General features: G+C 42.2%; 1 protein-coding gene across 2 annotated transcripts in view; it reads left to right on the top strand.

Moving 5' to 3' along the window:
- Window positions 1-19,135, top strand: part of SNX10 (sorting nexin 10) — a 132,467-nt gene extending 113,332 nt beyond the window's left edge. For both annotated transcript variants that reach the window (XM_033930791.1, XM_033930790.1), the window contains exons 6-7: window positions 13,865-14,068; window positions 14,539-19,135. In XM_033930791.1, coding sequence (XP_033786682.1) covers window positions 13,865-14,068; window positions 14,539-14,608 — 274 coding nt within the window. In that variant the 3' untranslated portion in view covers window positions 14,609-19,135. The remainder of the gene's footprint in view (window positions 1-13,864; window positions 14,069-14,538) is intronic.
- Window positions 19,136-27,260: the final 8,125 nt, after the last annotated feature.

Here is a 27,260-nt window from a genome sequence, read left to right as displayed (position 1 = left end):
GTATATTGAATAATAAGGAGTTACAGTAATCTAATCTAGAAATGATCATAGAATGAATAAGTATATTGATGGATTTGGGTTCTAAGAAAGCTGAGATAGATCGAATCAGTCGGAGTTTATAAAAACAGGATTTAACAGTGTGACTGATGTGATCATGAAAAGAAAGGTTAGTGTCAATGATTACACCTAAAATTTTCAGCTTAGATACTGATTCGATTGGGATGTTATCAATTACAAATGAAGAAGTTGGAATAATGTCTTTTCTCCAAGTGAAGAACATAGATTGAGTTTTCTGTATATTTAATGACAATTTATTAAGACTAAGCCAGTTTTTTATTGTGTCCAGTTTGGTATTGATTATTTTAATTTCTTCATTGCCAATGATCCGGTGAGTCTTCCCCGCTATCTTGCACGGTATCCTCTGGGTATACTGTTTCCTGAACTATCGACTCTTGGTCGACTGTTGGCTTTCCCCTTCTTCCTAGTTTGAAAACTTCTCAATTTCTCTCTTGATGTTGCTTGCAAGTAGCCTCATTCTGTCTCTGCTGATGTGGAGTCCATCCTTTCTGAATAGCTTGCTCTTCCCCCAGAACATCGTCCAGTTGCACACGAAGTGGAATCCTTCTTCCTCACACTAGCGCCTCATCCATGCGTTGACTGCTTGCAGCTCCGTCTGCCTCTTCTCTTCGGCCCTGGGTACCAGCAGGATCTCCAAGAACGCTACCCTCGATGTTCTGGTCTTCAGCTTCCTTCCTGGCATCCAGAACTGGTCCTTCAGTCTTTCCCTGCTGTAATTCCTGTTGGTCACGTTGTTTGTCCCCATGTGGATCACCACCACCGTATCTTCCTCTTCCACGCTGTCGATGTGGCTTACTATATCTTCTACCTTGGCTCCCGGTAGGCAGGTCACCATCCGATCCTGTCTTCCTCCCGCTATGTGGCTGTCGACTTGTCTGATGATGGAGTCCCCCACAACAATTGCTGTCCTCTCTAACTTCTCTTGCCTTTCTAGCCACAAGTCCGTGTCCCTGCCCTCTCCAGCCGTTGATCCGAGTCCTCTGTGCACTTCCATCTTCCCTCATCCTGGCGTTGGCTTGCACCGGACTCTTCTTCCTTGTGGTTGTCCTCCAGGTGGTCCTCATTCACTGTAGGCATATCTTGGCAGCTCCACTGTTGTTGGTGATTTTCCACGGCCCTCCAGTTCCTCGCATCAAGTGTATACATAAGACCGCCTCCCAGAGGGGAGGTAGTCATATATATGGCAAATGGTGCAGAAAACTGGGTAGCTTAACATCCTGCTTCTGTCTGCTGCATCCATTGCTGTCCGCTTGCTGGTCTGTTGTCTGAAGCGGCTTCTCCTTGTGTAGGAATCTGTGTAGCGTCCTCGGTGTTAACTGTGAAGTCCTTTTCTTGATTTTAAACCTGCTACCTCTGTTGCTTGTGTGTGTCCTCTCTGTCTGCTGTGATTGCACTCTGCTGCTACTGTGTTTGTTTATCTACTGCTTGTCTGTCCTGTTGCCCTTGTGGTACTTGCCTGTGCATGTATCCTTCCTTAGTGTTTCTTCTTTGCTCGTCCCTTCTGAAGGCCCTTCAAAAAGGCGCTCTCACTAAGGCGAGCGCCTTTCGCTCACCTTCGACACGCACTGAACGGCTGAGCTCCGTTGGCCTCTCCCCTTTTAAGGAGGAGCTCCAGTGGATGATGTCGGAGGTGGACGGAACTACCTCTCGCCGATGCCCCTTGCTCTCTCCTGCCTTCTCATGCTCCTTCTTCCCCTCTCCTGTTCTCTACTCTGCTTTTCTCTCCTTCTCCTTTCCTGCCTCCTGCTTGCCTGCCCAAGCCTGTTTAACTGAGCTCCGTTTTCCCCCTCCCCTTTTATGGAGGAGCTCCGGTAGATGACATTGAGGTGGTGGGCAGAGCTACCTCTCACCAATGCCTCTTGCTCTCTCCTGCCATCTCTTGCTCCTTCTTCCCCTTTTCTGTTCTCTGCTTTTCTCTCTTTATCCTTTCCTGCCTCCTGCTTGCCTGCCCAAGCCTGGAAGGGATTGGAAGGGGGGAGACAGGGCAGACATTGGGTGGGAGGGTGGGTAGAGGGCAGGAAAGGAGAGGTCGGACATTTTTAGAGAAAAGAGAAAGGGCAGACACTGTTACATTTTTTGCATGTATAGGTGACATTTCCAGACAGGCCTAGCAGTGACACTCCAAACAAGAAAAGAATGTGTTTTGATGAGGGCTTAGTAGGACCAACAGTACCAAGGAGAGGGCAGGCAACACAGAAAATTACAAAAAAAGAACCAGACAACAAAAAGGCACCAACCAGAAAGCACAACAGCAAATAACATTGAAAGGAGGCCTACTAAACACAAGATCCATGAACAATAAAGGAATACAGATAGCAGACCTAGTAGGAGAACACAATCTGTATTTCCTGAAAACAGAATCCTGGCTCACAGATAACAGTGGGGTCATTATCAGCAAAGTGTGCCCCCCAGACTACCACATCATGCTCCAAAATAGAACAGGGAAGAAAGGAGGGAGGGAGCAGTAATACATAATTCTAACCTGGGTGTCCAGCAAATGAAAACCACCTAGTCAGCAGGAGCAGAAAGTTTACTTCTGAGAATAGGGAACACAAACACAATGGGCATAATGGTGCTATATGTCTCCCCCCCTCCCACCCCTCTCCCTAGACACAGAAGGATGGCAAAACATTTTGAGTCTCATTGCAGAAACCAATCTAAAATTCTCCACATTCTGGGTCTGCAGCGACTTTAATCTACACGTAGATGACCTAACATGTCAAAAAGCCCAACAGATAGTCCAACAACTGGAAGGACTGGGCCTACAAGTTTCAAGTTTAATAAATTCTTTGATTAGATTGCAAAATCTCATTTCAATGCGATTTACATCAGATAAAAATTGGATAAAATAATAAAATCCACATATATCACATATACTGCTAATTGACATTAAAACATTAGGGAAAAGGGCAACTTAAATTACAATATTAAAAAAATAAAACCAAAAATAAAATCGGGTATAGGTTTAGTACACACAGGATGGGAGACACATACCCACATATTTCAGTAACCTCCTCATCCTACCCTAAAATATAGTAAGACTGATCTATTATAAAGCGTCTTTAAAAAGCCAGCTCTTTAGGATACTTTTAAATTTGTTCAATAGTCTTTCTTCTCTTAGATTAAGTGGAAGTAAGTTCCAGGTTTGGGGGGCCGAAACAGAAAAAATCTTGTCTCTCTTAGAGTATATAACTTTTAAAGAAGGGACTGTTAATAGGGCTTTGTCTTCTGATCTTAAAGATTTTAATGGGGAGTATGGTATTAAATATTTTTCTAGAAATGCTGGGGGATAAAACCCACTCTAAAGGACATACTTTAGATGTACTGTTCGGCAAAGAGAAGGATATAGGCAATGCCATAGAACCATCCAATAATGGGGTGAGAAACCATGGAAGAGCATAATGAAAAAAACGTCTTAAGTCCCCTTTTGGCCTAAGACCCTGGATGCCCAAAGTAGGCAGCAGGGGAATGTCCATTCTCAAAAAAAAGTCCAAAATGTGTGTTTTTTGAGAATAGCCTACCTGTACATTCAGGAGTTTAATCACCCAGACCGCCACTACGTCTACCTTTAAGCCCTATTCTTGAAAAAAAATCTGCCCAAGTCCTAAATGCCCAAAACAAGACCATTTCGACGTGAGAGGGACCCTATCTTTCGCCTAAAAACATGATTCTGTAACCGGCATCTGTCATAAGCGCTGGATAGAGAATCATGGAACCGTCCCCGCAACGATTGTGGCAGGAGAGATGCCCAGTCCCTCCTGCCCGGCACTCCCTGTTACCCCCCGGCAATGATCGCAGCAGAAGAGATGCCCAATCTCTCCTGCTGACATCCCCTGGGTTCCCCTTTTGGGTCACAGGGATCCCGTGGGGACGCCCCTCGTGGTTTTGGGGATCCCGCGGGGTTCAATACAACTCGAGCCGCGAGGCTCGTCTTCTTTTCCTACCTGCTCTGCCGTACCACACATAGCCGACCGGAAGTCTTCCCCGATGTCAGCGCTGATGTCGGAGAGAGGGCTTACGCAAAGCCATCCCTCCGACATCAGCGCTGACATCGGGGAAGACTTCCAGTCGACTATGTGTGTTGCGGCAGGCAGGCAGGAAATAGAAGACGAGCCTCGCGGCTCGAGCTCCATTTGGATGAGAAAGTTGGTAATTTGTTGGCAGATGAGGGCTGGAGGCGAGGCAAATGCGGGACAGAAGGAGGTCGAACTTGGGAGGCAAACATGGAACACAAAAGCAGGGGAGGGAGTGTGTTTTTGGACATAAGGCATAAACTTGGGAGAGAGGATGGAGGAAGGGAGGAAAAGAGGTGGGGGAGGGAGTATGTTTTTGGACACAAGGTATGAACTTGGGAGAGAGGATGGAGGAAGGGAGGGAAAGAGGTGGGGGAGGGAATGTGTTTTTGGACACAGAAGGCATGAACTTGGGACAGAGGAAGGGAGGGAAAGAGATGGTTGTGTACACGGGGAATGGAAGAAAGGAGAATGGTCATAGGGAGGGATGAGGTACAGATTAGAGGGAGAAATATTGTGGTGGAATGGACAGATTGAAATGGATGCAAGAGGGAGGAATGTTGGACATAGTGGTGAAGGGAATGGAGGGAGAGATGTGGCATGGTGCTGGAGAGGGGTGATAGAAGGAGAAATGTTGGGCATGGGACTGGTGGGCAGGGGCGAAATATGAGAAAGGGATGAATGCTGGACCATGGTAGGAGGAACCAATGGACAGCAACAGAAGAGTTTACAGAAGATGGGAAAGCGGAAAAAAGAAACTGGGACCAACTTTATTGAAAAATAAGTCTCTCCAGACAACAAAGGTAAAAAACGGAATTTAGTGATTAAAATATGTTAGCTTTTGGAAATGTATATAGCAGATGTCTTTGTATTGTGTTCAAAAGAAAAGGAAATGCATTTCTGGTTTTATTTCTACAGTGTTGAAGTACTTGCTGACCCTTGCTGTGACTGGTGAGGATTCCCAAGCACCGCCAGCAGAGGACCTCCTCTAGAGATGGCCAGAACTCCCCTCCACCAAGCACAGCAATCACTGGCAACATCCATGAGCCACTGAGGTGCCAGCATCTGTGCTCAGGGACACTACTGCCAAGCTTGGAAAAAGGGACCCCCGGCCAACTGCAAAGGAAGTCCTCAGCTGACAGCTTGGGGGTTCTCATCAGCTGAGTATTTATATTTTATATTTACATTAGAGGCTCTGGTAGAAACCCGTTTACAAAGTATATATTCTTCCCAATTAATATTTCCAAATTAATAGTGTCTTTGCTTATTTGTAAATGGGTCTCTACCAGAGCCTTTAATTCAGTAGCATAATTAAATGAAATAACTATTTCTGAAGTTTATAGGGATGGGCGGGGACGGAGGGGATTCCTCGCGGGGGCAGGTGGGGACGGAGGGATTCCTCACGGGGACGGGTGGGGATGGAGGGATTCCTCATGGAGACAGGTGGGATTTTGGTAGGGACGGGTGGGATTTCTGTCCCCGCGCAACTCTCTACAGGGCATCCCTCCTGCCGCAATGCTTACGAGGGGTTCGTGGGTGTCGGCAGGAGGGACTGGGAATTCCTCCTGTCACGATCATTTGGAGAGGGGGGTTTGGGAGTGTTGTCAGGGGAGATTGGGCATCTCTCATTCCACAATCATTGCAGGGAGGTTGTGAAGATGGCGGGGGGGGGGGGGGATTGAGGGGGTTGGGATCCGCTCAGCAGCCCGATCCGGAACTTATACCTGTTTTGACTTGGTCTAAGTCAAAATGTATAAGTTCCGTATAGGCAACCTCATCAAACTTTTGATTATCGCTGCCGGATGACTAAGTCTAGATCAGCCCACATCCCACCCACCTCCCACTCTCCCCACTCCAAAAACGCCTCTCCCACCAAACAATGCCAAGCATAGTGATATCCATAGTACTCACAATCTTTGACTACTTTAATGCAACCCTTCTGGGTTTACCGAAATACATGATCAGACATATCCAAACAGTACAAAACACTACAGCTAGGTTTTTGTTAGGTAAATCAAGACAGACGAGTGCCATCCTGCTACTAAAATAGTTACACTGGCTCCTGATTGAGAGCAGGGTGAAATTCAAAATCTTATTGCTGACACACAAAACTGTTCACCTCTCAGAACCACAATACCTAGCAGCCAGACCAAAAAAACCATACACCCCTATGTGCTCTGTGCTCGAACCAAAAGTCCTTACTATAAATACCCTTCTTCAAAGAAATCAAATACAACAGCACCAAGGCAAGAATGTTCTTGGTAATGGTCCCAATGTGGTAGAATGCCCTACTGAAGGAATTAAAGCTAGAAAAGGGAAATTCAAGAAAGGGATAATGACTATCCTTTTCTCAGACTCACTTCAGTTCCAGGCAAAATTGTAGAAACGATTATAAAAAATAAAATTGTGGAACATGTAGACAAGCATGATTTAATGAAAGAGTCAGCATGGGTTCAGCTGAGGGAGATCTTGTCTCACAAATTTGCTTGATTTCTTTGAAGGTGTGAATAAACACATGGATAAAAGGTGAGTCGGTTGATATAGTATATCTAGATTTTCAGAAAGCTTTTGATCAAGTTCCTTACAAGAAGCTCCTGAGAAAATTAAAATGTCATGGGATAGGTGGCAAAGATCAATTGTGGATTAGGAACTGGTTATCGGATAGAAAACAGAGGGTAGGGTTAAATGGTCATTTTTCTCAATGGAAGAGAATAAACAGTGGAGTGCCGCAGGGGTCTGTACTGGCACTGGTGCTATTTAACTTATATATAAATGATTTGAAAATTTGAACAATGAGTGAGGTGATTAAATTTGCATATGACACTAAACTGTTCAAAGTTGTTAAAACGCATGCAGATTGTGAAAAATTGCAAGCGGATCTTAGGAAATTGGAAGACTGGGCATCCAAATAGCAGATGAAATTTAATGTGGACAAATGCAAAGTGATGCACATTGGGAAGAATAACCTGAATCACAGTTACCAGATGCTAGGGTCCACCTTGGGAATTAGCTCCCAAGAAAAGGGATCTGGGTGTCATCGTAGAAAATACGATGAAATTTTCCGCCCAATGTGCAGTGGTGGCCAAAAAAGCAAATAGGATGCTAGGAATTAGCAAAAAAAGGATGGTTAACAAGACTAAGAATGTTATAATGCCCCTGTATCACTCCACGGTGCATTCAATTCTGGTCTCCTTTTCTCAAGAAAGATATAGTGGCACTAGAAAAGGTTCAAAGAAGAGCAACCAAGATGGTAAAGGGGATGGAACTCCTCTCATTTGAGGAAAGGCTAAAACGATTAGGGCTATTCAGCTTGGAAAAGAGAGGGCTAAGGGGAGATATGATTGAAGTCTACAAAATCCTGAGTGGAGTAGAACGGGTACAAGTGGATTGATTTTTCACTCTGTCAAAAATTACAAAGACTAGGGGGCACTCAATGAAGTTTCAGGGAAATAATTTTAAAACCAATTGGAGGAATTTTTTTTTTTTTTTCACTGAGAATAGTTAAGCTCTGGAACGCGTTGCCAGAGGATGTGATAAGAGCGGATAGCGTAGCTGGTTTTACGAAAGGTTTGGACAAGTTCCTGGAGGAAAAATCCATAGTCTGATATTGAGAAAGACACGGGGAAGCCACTGCTTGCCCTGTATTGGTAGCACAGAATATTGCTACACCTTGGGTTTTGGCCAAGTATTATGACCTGGATTGGCCACTGTGCAAACGGGCTACTGGGCTTGATGGACCATTAGCCTGACCCAGTAAGGCTATTCTTATGTTCAACTGAAATTATAAAACTTTCAGGGATGCATGTAAATAGATTATATTTAGTTGAAGTTGCCAACCTCCTTAGAAGGTGTGTATATATAGTCTTATTTAGCTGCAATAGTAAACCTAGGGCGCCTTTTAACAAAGGTGCGCTAGCGGTTATAGCGCTACCGCCTCTTTTTAAGCAGGCGGTAATTTTTCGGCTCGCGCATGCTAATCCGGTGCGTGCGCTAAACACGCTAGCGCACCTTTGTAAAAGGGAACCCCTAGTATTATATGTGTACATTTATTTATTTATTTTGTTTTCTATCCCGTTGTCCCCAGTAACATAAGTAGGATGATTGATTATGGCATAATCATGCCGGTATTAATAACTCTGTATTATAACACCACCACAGAGCTCTGTGTATTTCAGTATAGAGCCCATGTATTGTAACAAAACATAATTCTTTATTTGTATACCGCACAGTGGCTTTCAGTTCTAGGCGGTGTAAGATAAGAATACAATAAGGAAAGAAATTATTAACATTAAGGATAGAAAAACCAAATGCGGCCGATAGATATTTCCAATCTTTCCTAATGTGAATGGAAAAAACAGAAACTCTTTGTAACTCTGTATGGTAACATTGCTACAAAAGCTCATCTAAAACTTTCAGTTATCCCTGCAGTACGACTAAGTCTGGGTAGGCCCACAACCCGCCCTCACTACTCCTTCAAAAATGCCCTTTTCAGCTCTGGGTACACAGCGGGATTCAGAGGCCTAAAAGTCTCTGGATACGTCTAAAAACCTGTTTCGATTATTGGCATTTGGATGTCCCAAGTGCTGACTTGGGTGGGTTTTTAGACATATTTCTGTTTTGATTATGAGCCCCATAGTGACCACATGAACTCAGATTTTAATAGGACGAGTTTCATGTCATGTAATGTGAGCCACGCTGAGACTTTGGACAGGTAATAAGAGCATGGGCATCATTTGGGTAAAAAGTATACATTCGTGCCCAAAGCCTATCTCAAAGTTGCAAGTATTTGCCTTGGGATGGAATCCTGAGAGATTCCTTAAGACACAGGAGAACCTAAAAAAAATGCTCACCAATCTGAACCCTAAAAGTACACTGTGATAAAACATGATTCAAATCTTTTATGCATTGTACCACTTGACCCGTGGCAGCGAAAATGGCAGGCGGGATGCCCACTCCCTCCTGCCATCACAACACCCCCCTCTCCCGCAAGAGGGGCTTTAGGCATCTGAGCCAATCAGGGCCTTGGGCCCCTCCCCATGCATCACATGATACACCAAGGAGGGATGGCCTGCCATTTTGGATTGGTGGGCCTTTGAGCTGGAGGGGCCATACTTTCCTCCTGCTTCCAACTTCTGAAAAAGGTACCAGTGGGGGGCTTGGAGGAGCATCCTATGGCAGGAGGGAGTGGACATCCTTCCTGCCTTTTTTGGGGCGGAGAGAGGGGCGCAATAGGGAATGGGGGAATGGTGCAGGGAAGACCTCCGTTGGTAGGATGGCATGGGCATCTCTCCTGCCAATTTTCTCTTGCACTGGAGGGGAAGATCAGGATGGCAGGAGGAAAGTGGGCATCCTTCCTGCCTATTTTCTCTTGTGGGGAGGGGGGAGTCACCATGGCAGGAGGGAGGGAGCATCTGTCTTGCCAATTTTCACTGGCGTGGAGGGGGTGTCAGTCCCCGGTGTCGGCTCGTCAGTGAGACATAGAGGGCCGTCATTGGCCGGGGAGATCCTTTTTTTAATGGGGCAGATATTGTATGTGTATAACACACACACAGCATCTGTGCCCATTAAAAAAAAAAGGTTTTCTGTGCCAAACAGCTGAGTGACAGGAGACTGCTTTGGGGCTTCCCCTGCCTTAGCTGTCCAGGCTTCCCCTGCCGGCTCTGCGCATGTGTAAGTGTCGCTCTTACAGCAATCAATCGGATGGGAGATTATGACGAACCTCCGCATGAATCATTTGCACGCAAAATTTTTAGTGCATCAACAGCTCTTTTAGAATCGGCCAAAAATAGTGCATCTGGCCCTCAGGCCCTTCCTGAATCCAAACTGTCTTGGGCTATTTCTTGCATCAGTCATTTTGGATATTTATATTCATTGATAATCTGGCTGACCGGACATGGATTGGACTGGGCTGAGATCTGCCAGTGTACTCAAGGCTTTGGTGGCAAATTAGCTAATAGTTTTACTGAAGGGTGCAAAATGGGGAAGCAGAGAGCAAGTCTGAGATAATGATATTCACAGATACCCAATACAGAGAATGGCACAGGGAAAAAAATTGTCCCCGTCTCTGACCCATCCCCGCAAGCTCAGCCTCGGCCCCGTTCTGAACCCATCCGCATAAGCCTCGAATAGTTTTATACAGAACTTATTAAAGTATAAAAAGAAACAATATTCTGTACAATTGTCATTTTATAAATCAAAGTTCTGGCTGCCAAACTAGAGGAAGAGATCTTCAGCTGGCAGGGCGTTGTTTATAAATGTTTATCAACACAACTAATATACTACTTTATCCTAATGTAAAAAAAAAAAAAAAGAACTAGAATTCTTTTTCTACCTTTCTTGTCTGGTTTCTGCTTTCCTCATCTTCTCGACATTCTATTCCTTCCATCCATTGTCTGCCTTCTCTCTGCCTCTTCCATATGGAATCTGCTCTATTTCTATGCTTCTACCAGAAACTGTGCTTTTCCTTTCCATCTCTCCCTCCACCCCCATTGGTCTGGCACCCATCTTCTTCCCTCTGCTCCCCCATCTGGCATTTCTGTCTTCTTCCTTTCCATCTTTCCTTCAACCGCAAACAAAAATAAACATAAGCCTATGTATCTCGAAAGTAATCGTGTGAACTTGCTAGCAATTACTTTCAAGCTACACAGGCTTATGTTTATTTTTGTTTGCGGTTTAATAAGAACATAAGAATTGCCACTGCTGAGTCAGACCAGTGGTCCACCATTCCCAGCAGTCCGCTCACGCAGCGGCCCTCTGGTCCAAGACCAGCACCCTAACTGAGACTAGCCCCACCAGCTCATGTTCCTGTTCAGCAGAAACATGTCTAACTTTATCTTGAATCCTTGGAGGGTGTTTTCCCCTATAACAGCCTCTGGAAGAGCGTTCCAGCTTTCTACCACTCTCTGGGTGAAGAAGAACTTCCTTACGTTTGTACGGAATCTATCCCCTTTCAATTTTAGAGAGTGCCCTCTTGTTCAACCTACCTTGGAGAGGGTGAACAACCTGTCTTTATCTATTAAGTCTATCCCCTACAGTACCTTGAATGTTTCAATCATGTCCCCTCTCAATCTCCTCTGTTCGAGGGAGAAGAGGCCCAGTTTTCTAATCTTTCGCTGTACGGCAGCTCCTCCAGCCCCTTAACCATCTTTGTCGCTCTTCTCTGGACCCTTTCGAATAGTACCGTGTCCTTCTTCATGTACGGTGACCAGTGCTGGACGCAGTACTCCAGGTGAGGGCGTACCATGGCCCGGTACAGCGGCATGATAACCTTCTCTGATCTGCTTGTGATCCCCTTGTTTATCATTCCTAGCATTTTGTTCGCCCTTTTTGCCGCCACCGCACATTGCGTGGACGGCTTCATCGACTTGTTGATCAGAACTCCCAAGTCCCTTTCCTGGGAGGTTTCTCCAAGTACCGCCCCGGACATCCTGTATTCGTGCATGAGATTTTTGTTACCGACATGCATCACTTTACACTTATCCACGTTGAACCTCATCTGCCATGTCGATGCCCATTCCTCGAGCTTGACTGTCACGTTGCAGATCTTCGCAATCCCCCTGTGTCTTTACTACTCTGAATAACTTCGTATCATCCGCAAATTTAATCACCTCGCTTGTCGTACCTATGTCCAGATCATTTATTTGATACCTTGCCAACTAGTGACCTCTGATGAAGGTGTATTAACCGAAACACAAACTGTGTCAGGTCCCTTGGTTTGTAAAAAGGTGGTAACATTAACCGCAATTAACAATTGATATAATAAACATAGCCTGCATCTTGTACGCTTGTCTGTAGTTTCTTTTGTTTTTGTTTTGTACTGTCTCTTTCTCACTGCAGATTGTGTTGAATTGTTTTTTTGTTTTTTCGCTTTGCAAAGGCTGGAATGAATCAGAATAATATTCTGAGTCTGTGCGTGTTCATCAGTAAAAGAATGCTACAATGACAGATATTTAGCTTATTTCTCATGATAAAACGGGGAAAAAAACAATGTATTAATCTCCCATTAAAAATAGAAATGTAACTTTCATTGCTTTTAACCATTCCATGTGACCATCACTGGTGCCTCTGAGGAATTTATAAGACCGGTACGATGTTTAAGTCTGATTTGAAGGACACCGATTTCTCACACAATAGATAGAATGATCCTGTATCTACTTAAGGGTTTGATTTGGATGGATATGCTGGGCAGAAAACCATTCTGTGTTGTGTTTTTTCAATTTTATGTCAATTTGTATATTAAATAGTTCAGATTATCCATATGCTAATAAGATATAGGGCCAACAGCATAAAGACAAGGAGTGTGTGGCGCAGTGGTTGGATCTACAGCCTCAGCACCCTGGGGTTGTGGGTTCAAACCCCACGCTGCTCCTTGTGACCCTGGGCAAGTCACTTAATCTTCCATAGCCCCAGGTACGTTAGATAGATTGTGAGCCCACCAGGACAGATAGGGAAAATGCTTGAGTACCTGATTGTAAAAACCGCTTAGATAATCCTGATAGGCGGTATATAAAATCCTAATAAACTTGAAACTTTCTGTAATGTGAAATGGTTGTTGATTTTTTTGGGAGGGGTTAAATTCATGTTTAGTCTTGGGCCTCTGGTGACCAAACCATGGATAGCCTTTTTATTGTTCAATGGTTCACAGAACCTCAGTGGTATGGAAAAGATGAAATTAGTGTGTAATATGACAGGCCTGTGGCCTGCAGCATTCAAGCTTTCATGTACCAACTTTTAAAAATTAATTACTTGTAACTTTTTAAAAAATTTGCCAAGCAACATCTATAAAAGTTTTCCTGCCTTGGTTTGTTTTTTAAGTATATGGACAATGTGGTATATTTCTTCTCTTCATATTTGTCTAGAATCCATTTTTATCTAGAGTCCATTTGATTGATCATAAAAGTTGCTTCAATTGCTTTGACACTGATGCCAAACCTACTCCCAAGGCTTAGAGATTCTGAAAATGTTGCCATAACAGAAGGAGGTTACTTGTCCCTAGATCAGCCCCAGCTGCTATTTTTCTGCCCACTGAAAAAAGGTTATTGCTTTTTCTGAAGCTCCCGCTTGCCTTGGTTCATAGTGGTTGGGGTAGCAGGGATTATTTCAAAGCATTCAACTCATGCAGCCTGAGGTTCTGTCCAAAAATAAAGGATTTGGTGTCTCATGCCAGTGCTTGCAGGATAGCTGGGCAGAAAATCAGGCCTTAGTTACTTTCAGGGCTAGGAATCAGGACTCCTACATAGTATAGTGAGGAATGACTTTTTATGACACTAGTTACTCTATTTCTTTTCAGCCTAGTAGAAATGGATTTCCTTCTGAGGCTGTCTGCACTTTGTTTCCTCAGGAATTAGTGGGGGAGGAGTTAAGTGTTAATTTACTATGAACCCGTTATTAGTAACTAGGCCTCATTTCATAAAATGGAACCTGTGCTACAATAGCACAAGTTACTTGGTGTAAAATTATACATCCCCATATTGATAACTGTAGCCCTAAATCTGAAAGTAAATTTCATTCCTGGAGACAGGGAACGAGGCAAGAATTTGTGCTTTTCAGCTACTTTCTGATAGGGTTGTATGAAAGAGATGTCATTCTTAGAAAAGACGATCTCACCATTAACTTCATATTCCAACCTGGACCAAATTTGGAAGAAAAATATGTGTTAGAAGTACTTCTGTGAAAGCAACAATAGGGTTGTGCAAATGTTAAATTTTCTCTATTGGGGCAGAACTCTTGCACTAAAACGTTTGGTATTACGTTTTTGCTTTACTCTTTACCAGGGTCCTGCAGAATACTGTACTGCTGTCTGACAGCAGACTTCACCTCTTCCTACAGAGTCAGCTAAGCCCTGAGGATATTGAGGCCTGTGTATCCGGACAGACAAAATATTCTGTTGCAGAAGCAATCAGTAAATTTGCATCTTCAAATCGACGTTTCCCTGAAGAAAAGGAGGAGAAAAATATCAATTATTCAGATTCTGAGAGGTACTTGTCTAAGTATATGCATACATACATACATACATATACAAATATATATATAATTTTTTTTTTCTTTATGTTATGTATTTGTTCATTCTCTGTTCTGTGTTAATATAAAATTGCTTTTGTTGATGTAATACTAAGATAATGAAAAAATTAATTGACTGAGATTTTATTGAGCTGTGACAGCTCATCTCAGAAGTCTCCACACACCTCCACACTGAATTAATGAATGCAGTAGAAATTCAATTATCTGCATTCTGATTATGTGAATTTCATTTAGTCAGACTTGAATTATTTGCGTTTAAATTATCTAGCTAAAAAAAAATCCAACTGCACTCCAAATGGCTAATTAAAAGTCCAAATTTCCTGTGTCTCTTTGTGACTGGAGATAATTAAAGTTCTCCTCTGTTACTCAGGCTTTGAGTGTGTTGTGAAAACCAATTTCCTCACTTCATATATTTTTTCTCATGCAGTTCATCCTCTGGTCTCGGACACAGTAGTGACAGTAGCATACACCATGCCTGCGCAACACCTATGAGTTGAGGAGACCCCTGAAGACATGTTTTTATAGCATGACTGTCCCCAGAACAGAGGACAACTATTTGTGTCTTTCTCCCAGCCATACTGTGCTTGTAAACAAGTTTGGCACGATGTAACTGTTTTTCTTGCTGTATCTTCACAATATTATGTGCTCATTTGAGAATTTTCCCTGTGTATTGTGATAGCTTCAGTGCACAGATCAAAATTTACTCTCAATGGTGTGTGATACTACTGGGGTAGGGTATCTCAATATGAGGCACTAGATTGCCACTTCCAAAGATAGTGAAGAGTACAAAGAGGTGATCAGTGCACCCAGTTTCACAAGTTAGTGTATACTAGTATAGTCTCACCTGGCTGCTATCGAAGGTTCTAGATGGTTCATAGGCTTCAGTCATTGAAGCTCACCTAGTCACTCATATTTATATGAACTACTACAGTGCACAGGTAAATGGGGATGGCATGGTGAAGTCTTTTTTTTTTTTTTTTTTTTTTAACCATCAAACTGAGTCATGATTTATTTTTATACATTATCGAGCTACCATTACTATTTTATGGAAGATGTCTAACTGAAAAAAACCCAAAATTCCAATTTTTTTTGTTACGACCCTTTTTTGTCATTAGTTACCTGCACCATAAGAGTTTAAATTTTATAAAGAGCACACACTGTTGGATTGTATGTCCTGATCACTGTTATGAGATTGTATATAGTAAACAGTAAAACCTAATAATGATTTCAAGTTTTCATGGCAGAATACAGAATTAGAAGGCCGGTCCTTTCTTCTGTGCAATATAAATTCGATGTTGTTGCATCAAACGTGATCCTCCGCCTCCAACACTGCCCATCTGCTGCTGCCCAAATAGGTGGTACATCCTTAGTCTGACATCTCTGATGAAACCTGTTCCGCCTTGGGAGGACCTGCTGCCAGTGAAAACTACTGACGGCTTAGCTTCACAGGTGCACACACGCCCCAGTGGCAAGACAAGCCCATGTACCGTGAAAACTTGGTGATAGTATCGAGTCTCTAGTCGATGGCATCTAACAAGACCTAATAAATGTTGCCCAACAGGTGTGCAACAATCAGTCCTTAGTGACAGCCAGGGGCAACCTGTGAGACGTACGGATGGTTTTTATATGAATAAGGGGAGTGTGTGGCGCTGTGGTTGTGGGTTCAAATCCTTCGCTGCTCCTTGTGACCCTGGGCAACTCACTTAATCCCCCCATTGCCCCAGGAACACTAGATAGTTTGAGTTCACCAGGACAGATAGGGAAATTAAAGTACCTGAATGTAAAACCACTTAGGATATAAGTGGTATATAAACAATAATTGGTGGTTTGAGTAGGGCAATATGTGAAAAACCTTGCTCAGTAGTATGACCATCTCTAGTGCCAGGTGTTGCAGATTCACGATAATTACTGAAGAAGTGGCATATGTTAATAGCATCTGGGTCCCAATGCATAAAACATGGCTAGCAGTAAAATAACACATTAACTGTGTTAGTTACTAATATGCACTGCAAGTATGGTCGAACCTGTCCCTCTTAGGTCCCTGTCTCTGGTTTTGACCATATTTCCTCAGCAAACCTTCTGCCCATGCGTATCAGGCTAGTGGGTTTTGTACATATTGAGTACAGGGGATATTATATAAGCGGTGCCTAAGTTAATCGAGAAATGCCATTTAAAACAGAAAATAGTAAAATTAAAACTCCTACGGGCAGCTAAAAAAAAGGAGCTGGAATCCATGCCTACTTGACCACTTAACACCACTATGGGCGTGGCTAATGCTGGAAGTGACCTTAGGCACCATTCAGAACAAAGACAGGCGCTGGAAAACCCTGGCCTACATTTCTGGTGTCTATCTTTTGCAGAGGCACAATTCTTTATAGGGGCTGTTGTCTGATTGACACGCGATTGGTGGCCACTTTTTAGGCGGCTATCAATATCTGCATCCTATATAGAATCCAGGCCTATGCGTGTGTGTAAACTTTTCTTTTTTTGTTTGTATTTGTCATCGCCCTTGTCTATTAAAGAGTATGAAGAAGGAAATCTTTGCAGCACAACTGAAATTACTATTGCGACATAGCACTGCAGGAGTTATTCTCCTGGTTCACAATGATCCCTGTATCTGTTGATATAACAGGTGTAGCATTGAGCCTTTTCCCTATTTTGATTCTGATCCTTAGTCCTTTTTGTGAAAAGTGCTGTGGTGTGTTTGTCTTTTTTAATATAAATTGATTTAAAATAGTAACTCAAAATAGTAGTAGGTGTAATAATGCTACAAGTAATATAAACATTAAAATGGAACAAGTCAGTCCCTTATTCTCCAATAGTCTAAAAAATATAAACACACATGAAACTGTAAAAACAATACTAATTTGCTACTTTACAAGCAATAACAGGCCTTCAGAAGTCTCTTCTGCTTCATTCCTATAAACTTTTAGCTTAACTATTATTTTTCAGGTGTAATGCTAAAGTAACAATGGTGGTGAGGGACAACTTGCTTCAAGTGGAGTTTTAACCCCCCCCCTACAAGATATACCATGTTCTCACTTCCAGCCACAAAATGACCATTTTCAGTTCAAAGCCCAGACTATGTGCTTGGATTTTGGTGACAACACTGAGAAGTGATCCATTCCTTTCAATGTCAGTTTCATTCTGGAAAGCTTAGTCCAGGTGTCTGTGTTTGTTACCAAAGGCAGGTGCCTTGTATTAAAGACCCACTTCCTCGACAAGGCCTCTGAAAGAAATTTAGGGCATATATTTTTCTGCTTAGAAACTTGCACATACAGATCTATTTCATTTAAAATATATATATAATTAACCTTAGGCAAACTCACTCTCATCAGGTGACTTCCCATAAATCCAATTACCCTCAAAAATAGCCTTCCAACTCCTGCTGTCATATCTTCACTCTTCCTATCTATCTATATATACAGATATAAATGCTGTAATTTCCCCACAACCCAAATGGAAAGAAGGCAGAACACCAACAATCAAAACCTGTCATTCAACCACCTACCAACCCTCTCTTGCTACTTAGAACCCTTCCACTCATTAATATATTTATTTAAGGGAAGTTAACATAGTATATGACAGCAGATGAAGACCATATAGTCCACCTAGTCTGTCCAATAAGGCATTCATGCTGTATGTGTACGTGCAGCCACACAGCTCTTGAGCGATACGGTACTACTTACCAGTGTTGTCACTAGTATTTCATATTTTGATATATAGTGGTTTTAACTATAGGCGTTTAATACAGTACCATCTACTGGATTATCATCTGTACTACTGAAGCAAGCTTCTTTTCGAAGCTGAAACACAGACCGTGTTGGGTCTGGAACACATGCCAGATAGGTCATTTTATGTTTTGTATTTAAAAAAAACTAATTGTATTCAATAAACTCAACTTCATCTCAGGTTGATGTGTTCAGTTCCTTCCCCACTCTTTCTTTGTAATTAAAATATCATTAAAACCCCCAAGGCCCAGTTTCTCATTTGGATTGTGCTACAGCCTATTTTTAAATGTATTTGAATAATGAGATAGCACACCCTTCCTGAGCTTCTGTGAAAGGACATACCCATCTCCCCCAAGTTACATGCTTACGAGTGTATCTACTGTACCTTCTAAAAAGATTTATACTCCCTGGCCTTCAAGCTAATTCTTCACAACTACATCATTCAGGCTTGTGTTTTACAAATTCACATAATTTCACAAAATTTTAGCTTGAAAAGTACAAACCTTAAAAGTTCATGTTTTATTGAAGGAGAAACCTTTTATACTTTTAAACAGTAGTAGTCTTGGAATGAAACAGTATTTTTGTTTTTAAAACTATATGTCAAAGTATTACTGTGTCTGAGCTGATTCTGGCCTGGGTTGTTGTTTTTTTTTCCTTTGTTCTTATTCCTAGCACCTTTTTATTGTATTTCTGAAATGTAAAAAGAAAAAAAAAATACCCTAACTTCTCACAATGGAAAGGCTAGTCTACTTCTAGACCAGGGAGCTTACCATATGAGGCTCTGAGGCAGTACATTCCAGAAGTAACATTAGAAAACATTTCTTCATGGAAAGGATGACGAGTTAATGTAATGGGCTCCAGAGGCAAAAACAATAATGAGTCAAAATCTGGAATAAGTACCTGGGGGGGGGGGGGAGCTCTTCTTAAAGAAGACAAAGGGAAAGACCAAGATCAGCCACAGTATAATAACACAATAGTAGGAAATAATGGGTAGACTAGATTTTGGGGTGGGAAAGATTTGGATTTAGCTCATGCCTGTCTTAGTTCAAGGCAGGTTACATTTGGGCCTTAGGCAGTGGTGGGAGTCTACAGTCCTAGCTTCTCTTATGCTATTAGATTTGGATTTAGCTCACTCCTTTTACCAGAAGTTGTTCAAGGTGAGGTACATTTCAGGTACAGTAGGTATTTATATGTCCTAGAACAGTGGGTCCCAGCCCTGTCCTGGAGGACCACCAGCCAGTTGGATTTTTAGAATAGCACTAATAGATATGCAGAGAAAGATTTGCATATACAGGAGGTGATGGATGCATGCAAATCTGCCCCATGCATATTCATTAGGGTTATCCTGAAAACCTGACTGGCTGGTGGTCCTCCAAGACAGAGTTGGGAAACACTGTCCTAGAGGACTCACAATCTAAGAGGTCCTTTTATCAAGCTGCACTAACGGGGTTAGTGCGTCGAACATTTCATCACGCACTAACCCCCGCGGCCGGCTAAAAAACTAACGCCTGCTCAATGCAGACGTTAGTGGCTAGCGCGGCAGGCGGTTTAATGCGCGGTATTACGTGCATTAAACCCCTACCGCAGCTTGATAAAAGGACCCCTAAGTTTGCACCTGAGGCAATGGCGAATTAAGTGGCGTACTCCTACTTCACAAGGAGTGTCAGCGGAATCTGAACCCAGCACCCAGTTAAAAAAAGGAGTACTCTTATTAGCCAGTCATGCAATGTTAATGTGATATCCGCATGTACTTTTACCAAAGATCAATAAATTTTAAATATTTTCACTTATGTTAGCAGATTTCAGAAACTTTTCACACCGGTAAACACCTTTTAAGAAATATCAGAAAAAGAGGATCTTAATATTTTGTCTGTAATTTAAAAGTTAACTAATTTATTTTTTTTAAAATTCTAGTGCTGCTGTTTAGGAAGTTCTGATTTTTTTTTTTTTTGCACACAGACACTGGCTTTGTTGGATGTTTCTCTAGTCCTGCAGAAAACCAAACCATGTATGGAAACAGATTATTGTATTTTTGTTTTTAAATCCGATATGTCAGTGCAGTCTTAAGTATTAGTGTTTTTACATGATCCTTACAAGGATGATGTGGGCCTTGATAATATTTATATACTGATTCCGAACGGATCCACAGCATCTATGAAAAATTGATCTTCGTGCTTTTATGGATTTTCACCTATTTGTGTGCTTTATCTTTTTATGCCTTGTCTTTCTATTTTGTGTACTTTATAAACTAGGCTGGGTGGCCTATGCAGAATGTGAATAAGCATCTGAAATGGTAATTTTTCTGCTTGTATAAACCTGATCATATTTAAATGCTTGAAAACAATACTGTGCTATTAAATTTCACTGTGTTTTGAATGGTGCCTGTTATGTGATTTCTGTCCTTCATATAGCAATAAAAGGCTTAAATTGTGTTTGTATTGTCAAGTTTAACAACTCTGGACTAGGATAGAAGTTTGTTCAAAAATATAGCCTTAAGAATTACACAGTAACAGTCATTGTGACAACATGGTAGGTTCAGGTTTATATCTTTATTAATAACTTCAACAAGCATTTTTTAAATGTACACCAAAATGTGGTTAAAATTAAAATATTACTTTAGCTATGGTTTTAAAAATAAGGATCATAATGCAAAAATGAGTTCATTTTATACCTGGTGTGCATATAAAGTGGATGATGTACTGTAAAACTATCCATATGGATGTGCCAAAATGTTTGCTATTAAAATTAATGCATTTAACACTACAGCAATATGATGACTACAGGCAAATACACTTTGAAATGGTCAATATAATGTAAACCTTATACCTGATTTTTCTTCCATTTTGTACCGGAAGAGTGGTGGTGGAGAAAGAGAACTTGGCAAATTATAGTGTTGTTTTATTAGATGATGTAATGTGATTAAGGTATTTCAATCAGCACAACAGCTTGCTACAACTAAGCAATCTGGGTTACAGTCTTAAAGCAGACTAGTTAGTCCTTGTTACTGTGCAGGCAAGTAGCCCGCTCCAGCTGTTGAAGGCAGGCTGAAATGGCTGAAATTCTTCCCATGACTCTTAGCACTTCAACAATTCACCTGAGGCTAAAAAAAACATGGGACAGAAGCTAAGGAATGTTAAGTCAATTATAAATCTGGCTCTAGAGCAAAGCTGGCAGTAAAAAAGAAAAAAAAATTGTAATTTTCCTGTCTCTCTTCTCCGTGGCTGATAGATAAATATGGCTAAATATTTAGAGATGATCTTGTACCTTGAAGAGACAGTTAAGGAACCTGCAGAATATACAGATAGAGTGAATGTAAACATTACTATACAAATGTAACAGTAAATTTTAAAAAGTTTCCTTATTCACTGACCAACACACTGCAGCTAAGATTAGTTTGTGCCAGAAAGATGCTGTAAATTAATATACTTTTTTATTATATACAAATATACATAATGTCATCTAACACAATTATATAAATTTTGATATATATTTGCTTATAGCTTTCCTAGGTGTATAATTACTTTCAGGTCTATTTTTTTTTTTCTATAAAGCACATTTTACTCTAACCAAGCAATACATATTTGGGATTTATTTATATAGCAATATTTCTTCTAAACCGCAGATTAGATAAAATTATTTTTGGATGATGCATTTTTTTTTAACACAATAACACAACAAATGATGGCAAATGGCGAGATCCGTATAGTCCATCCAGTCTGCTCTACAAGGCAACCAGAGTTGTACAAAAACAAATATGAAATAGGCACTAATTTTATGAATGTTATATAAGCAACATAGGTGCCTGTTGTGGAACTGCTTAAATGTAATGGGCATTCACTGTGGCCAACAGGGGAATGGAGCCATCGGTTCCTCTGCCTTGTCAATAGAGAAATGTTTGACAAAAACAACCTCACTACTTTCTAAAGGGAACAGAGGCCTCCAGAACCATGTCTTGGCAACATCTGTGCACTGGGGGAGGGGGAATGGGATTCTACAGTAGGTGCCTAACTTTAATTGGCTTCAATTAAGAGCTCTTTATTACACTCATAATTTAAAAATATATTAATTGGGTGATGGGTGCCTATTTTCTTAGGCACGATAATACAAAAGATAGTCCTAATTCCAAAGCAGGTGTGCTTAGGGGCGGAGGACTTAGGTGTGGCTAGGCACGATTCTCTAATAACGTAGGTCTTTAAAACCCTGGCCTACATTACTGCTGCCTAAGTTTTAAGTGTGATTCTATAATAGGTGCCGAAGTGTGATTGACAAGATTGGGGTAAATTCTGTAAATGGCACCTGTGTATAAAAGCATGGCAACATGCATTCTTAAATGTGACTGTTCAAACTTAGCTTGTATAAGAACCTTGTTCCATAGTTTAAAAATATGATTTACAGTTGGGGAATACTTTATAAGGTTACCCCCTCTAAGTGCAAAATTGTGCAAATTAGTACTTTTAGCTTTTTAGATTCAAATCCTAACTCTCTTATTGCATTAATGTCAAAAATATATACAGTAGAGTCTCAGTTAACTGGGACTCACACAACAGGCAAAAAAAGTGATGGTGGAAAAAAAAGTCCCCTGAAGTACCAGCAGTCCTTAGCTGCAAATCCCACCTTCCTCCTGATCTGAAGCACCAGTGCCCTGAGTCGCAAATCCTCCATCAAGCCCTGAAGCAGCTACGAACCCTCCTGCAATACCAGTGCAGCAGTGGTCCTGAGCTGCAAAGCTTCCTCCCTCAAGCTCCAAAGCAGCTCTGAATCCCCCCTCTCCCTCCTTCTCCGAAGCACCAATGCAGCAGCAGTCCTAATCTGCAAAGCCCTCTTCTTCTCTCAAGCCCCTTCGTGGCAGAAGCAGGCGGCTTGCCTGAGCTGCAAACTCCCTCACTACATCCTTCTCTTTCTTACCCAAAAGGAAAGGCAGCGGTCGTCAGGAGGCAGCTTTAAAACAGACTACTTGCAGCCAGCTCCAGCATGGCCTTTCCTGTGACACATCACTTCTGACACATCAAAGGGAAAAGCACTGCCAGGGTTGGCTGCAAGCAGCATGTTTTGAAGCTGCCTCCTGCTACGCTTTGGGTAAGGAAGAGAGAGGGAGTGAAAGGGTTTGTGGCTCAGTAGTGCCACCTGCTTCTGGGGCTTGAGAGAGGGAGGAGGACTTTGCACCTCAGTACCACTGGTGCTTCGCGGAAGGAGAATTGAGAGTGTGTTAGACGAGGTTTCTAATACACTTAATTAACCAGAAAAACAATTATCTGGTATCCACCAATCGCGTTGGGTGCCAGATAACTGAGATCTACTGTAGCTATCAAATACTAGGTAGATCTTCACTTCAGCTGCAGTCATGATTCCTTCTCAGACTGGAGCCAAGAGGGCCCTGCAGGTTTCAGTCCTTTGGATCCTTGCTGAGTCTAGCCCTTTCTGACTGTGGCTCTCTGTTTCATTACCCCTACTCTGGGTCCTCACATAAAAGGACACCTTAGTTACTTTTCCTCCACCAAGTGATGATTCACTGAAGTACTAAGAGTATGAGATAAGATACAATTAAATTACCCCCTTCCCGTCCCATTTTATGGAGGGTTCACTAATGTCTTATTTACTAGTACAAAGAAAAGAAAAATCCAACGTAGTCTGCAGTGAAGCAAGCAGCAAGCAAAAAAACAACAAATAAACTGCAGCTATGTACAAGATGCAGGCGTTGTTTAGTAAAACAAATAAAATGCAGTAAAAAATACAACTTTATTACCAACCAAGGGACCCGACATGCATAGTATATGCTTGTCTACATTTGCTTTATATAGGCATTTGTTTGTTATCTTTTGTGCAGCTTTGTTTTACACCTTAACCACCATGGACCCCTGAGGAAGGTGTGTTATCCGAAACACGGACCATGTCGGGTCTCTTGGTTGGTAATAAGTTTTACTTTTTACTGCATTTTATTTGTTTTAATAAACATCGCCTGCAGTTTGTTCGTTGTTTTTTATTTACTAGTACACCCGTTCTATTGCTTACCATATCTCTGCATTTTTCAATTAATCATTTCCATTTTCTTATAGGATAGGTCTAGGCCCTTGTCCACACAAGTATCTCACTACTCCCTCACCTAACAGACTTTTTTTTTTTTTTTTTTCAAATCCCCTTCTGAGTTCTACAGTTGGTTGAATTGGATAAAATAATAGTCTAATTTACAAAACAGCAGCTAATTGGCTCCTGCCTTGAACATTTCCCCACCACCAAGATAAAAGAGACAGCCAATTGCTAGCTGGCTTAGATTGAAAGTTTATTATCCCCTTAGTTCTGCCAGCATTGCCACGGAATTGCAATTTTATTTTAAGAAACTCAATATTTGGGATAATTGTGATTCCAGACTACCTCTTTCTTGAGCTTTCTACCCTGTCAGCATTGCTTCAAGGACACATCATATTTACTTGCACTGTAAAATTCACTAGAACTTTAGATACTGTGTCAACTCAAAATGTGGAAATTATACTTTGGGAGAGTTGACATCTCTGATTTATTATTTGAATTTGTTGTAGCTGACCTATCAATCTAACAGAGTCAGGAAGTTTATTCCAAATTTCAAACGCCATAGATTTGCTAAGCTTCCCAACAGATTTAAGTCCTCTAGAAGAGGGAAGCGATAATTTGTATATCTGTGTAATCCCTGAATAGCAAGATTTAGTAATATTCCAACATAAAGGTATTGAAGGGTCAAATATTCCATAAAGGAACTTGAAGATAACACATATTCCTACCTCCTAGTTCAGGTGGGGGGAATTGGGGCCATGTGTCCATCATTCACTCAAAACTATGAAAACAAATCTGTACCCTTGTCTTTAAATGTGTATAATTATTTTAACGAAGTAATTCTAATTCAGACTCCTGATTCAAAATTGTATACATCCCACACCTTTACAAAAACAGCAACAGTCCCTGAGAATTGTCCTTGTTTTTACTGTTGCTATTAAGGTGTCCTTTTACTAAAAGTGGCCTAAGTGTGCCACTTACGTGTGGCTTCTATACACCAAGGCCACTTATGCCACGGCCAGAAAGTGGCTGACACTCCTGTTCTCCTAATGAATGGCCATGTGCTAATCTTGCCATTGGTGTGTGTGAGCCCTTACCGACACTTATAGGCAGTAAGGGCCCATGTGCTAATGCTGCGCTAATCGATTCGTGTGTGGCAATGCATCACGTACTGATTAGTGGTCACACCCACTTTCCATCCCCCAACGTAGAGAAAATATTGAAAAATTATGTTACTGCACAGTGTATGTGTGCAGATAGGAAAATTTACTGTGGGGTAGCAGCACACAAGCGCTTAACCACAGTTTAGCAAAAGGACGGGACTGGGTAAAACAACCCCACGGACCTTACTGATCTCTACCACAAGACCTTAAAAATCTGCTTACTTCAGAGCGATGAGCAGGGCACGAGAGAAGTGGCATTGCAAGGGAGATTGGCACCCATGGTGCCTAGCATCACCATGATGTGCACTACCCTACTTTTCCCCCTGATGCTTGAATGCCATCCTACAGTACCTCTTGACACATTCGCTGGCGCGCGCATGGTCCACCTGCTGTTCACGTTGGCCTCGGCTCCCTTCTGATGTCATGTCCTGTCTCATGACCTGAAAGTGATGTCAGAAAGGAGTTGAGGCTTGCGCGAGCCATAAGTAAAAGATGCTGCTCACATTGGCAAACATTGAAAGAGGTACGCAAGGGGCCAGAAAGGAAGAGAGATGCTTGCACACCCCCCCCCCCCCCCACACACACAGATGGTGCCCGGGGTGGTCTGCTCCCCTTACTATGCCACTGTGGGGAGTTAAAACAAGGATTCCTACGGACACCATGCCATGGCTACTTTCTTTTTAATGTTGTGCACTTTAGCTCCACAGGATCCATAGGGCCTCTAGGTGGAAGGCATTTGGGGCACTGGGCTTCAGAAAAGCTGGGCACAACAAAAGGGAGAGCGAGGATGAGACAGCAAGAAATTCATGCAATATTCAGCACCAGCAATCCCAACCATAAACAGAAAATAAACCAGCGAGGGTAGAAGTTAAAAGCCACAGCCCCCAAGGTCCTAAAAGTGCCTGGCCAGCTATGGCATGGGGTTTGCAGAGATCCTCACTTTTAAGCTTTGGACCTCACAAATCCCTCTGGAGTGGGGGGGGGGGGGGGGGTAAGATGAGGATATGTGGTGTAAGTAAGCAGGATCCGTGAGGTCCGCAGGAATTAAAACCAAGATCCTTGCAGGTCCCATGCTATGGTCACTTTCTTTTTAAGGCCGTGCAGTAGAGATCCATGGAGTCCACAGGTTCCTTGCTTTCTCCAGATCTCAAAAGGTCCCTCAAGTTTCCTCCTGTCTTTTTTTTTCTTTTACCTTAACTGTTAAATGTATTCCTTTTAGCAACACGTGCCAGGAGGGAGACTAGCCAGTCCTAGCTTTAAATTTAATCTTACAGCAATGTTGTTTTTCTAGTTCCCGATTCTAGCCATTGAAATAAGTGCAGCAAGATGCAGTTGTCAAAAATCGTGCCAGTAAAATCGGAATATAAGCAGACCGATCCGTGGCCCAGTTTCAAACAAGCAGCTGTCCAGTCCTAATCAGAAGCCGTTAGTGGCAAGAAGGGTATGGCAACCTCCTTAACCCTTGCTATCCCGCACTGCCTGCACAGTGTGACTATTTCCAGGTGTCACTGTAACTTTCCTCGTTTTCTGCCATCCTTTCATTGTGCCCAATCCAAAAAGCTATTACCAGAATTTAAAAATGACTTCTTCCACTCCGCCCCCATCTCCCTACCTGCTACAGCTCAGTCTCTCCCTGGCAGCGGGAGATTTAAAGGGACGACGAACCTCGCCCGCCTTTGCATCGCTGGTGCCGATGTGTGTGCATGCTTATGTTTTAACAGCCTGCAGCCTAAAGTAAAAAAAAATTAAAAAAAACCCAAAAGTGCTCTAGAAGATCGTGGCTACATTTCCCATTTTGAAGTTCTTACCTCCGTACTTGCATTGTCTCAGCCTTCCTTCTTCCCACGCCTCACTCACGATAGTTTCTCTCTGGCAGCAGCATCACCTGCAAAAGAGGTGGGCTGGCGGCACGAGCACGCCTCCTACGCACGCGCCATACAGGCGCGGCCGCCCCGCCTGGAGCTCCTTAGTCGAGTGGGAGAACAAGGGCGGCCGTGGCCCGGTAACCTATAGCAACCAAACCAGTAACCCATGGCAACCGCGGAGAGCCAGAAGGTGGGCAGGAAACCAGTCGACGTTTGCCAGGAGCACCGTTTCCTCTATCTTGGCAGAGTTAAATGGCAGTTAAAAAAAAAAAAAAAAAAAAAGACTGAAAAGAAATATAGCCTGGTTTTGAGAGTGCAAGGAAATGATTTAAAACATTCTCGAACCTAGGTCATAAAAAATAAAGA

The sequence above is a fragment of the Geotrypetes seraphini genome, chromosome 2, assembly GCF_902459505.1.
Source record: "Geotrypetes seraphini chromosome 2, aGeoSer1.1, whole genome shotgun sequence".
Taxonomy (NCBI): Eukaryota; Metazoa; Chordata; class Amphibia; order Gymnophiona; family Dermophiidae; genus Geotrypetes; species Geotrypetes seraphini.
This window is presented reverse-complemented; position numbering and strand designations above follow the sequence as displayed.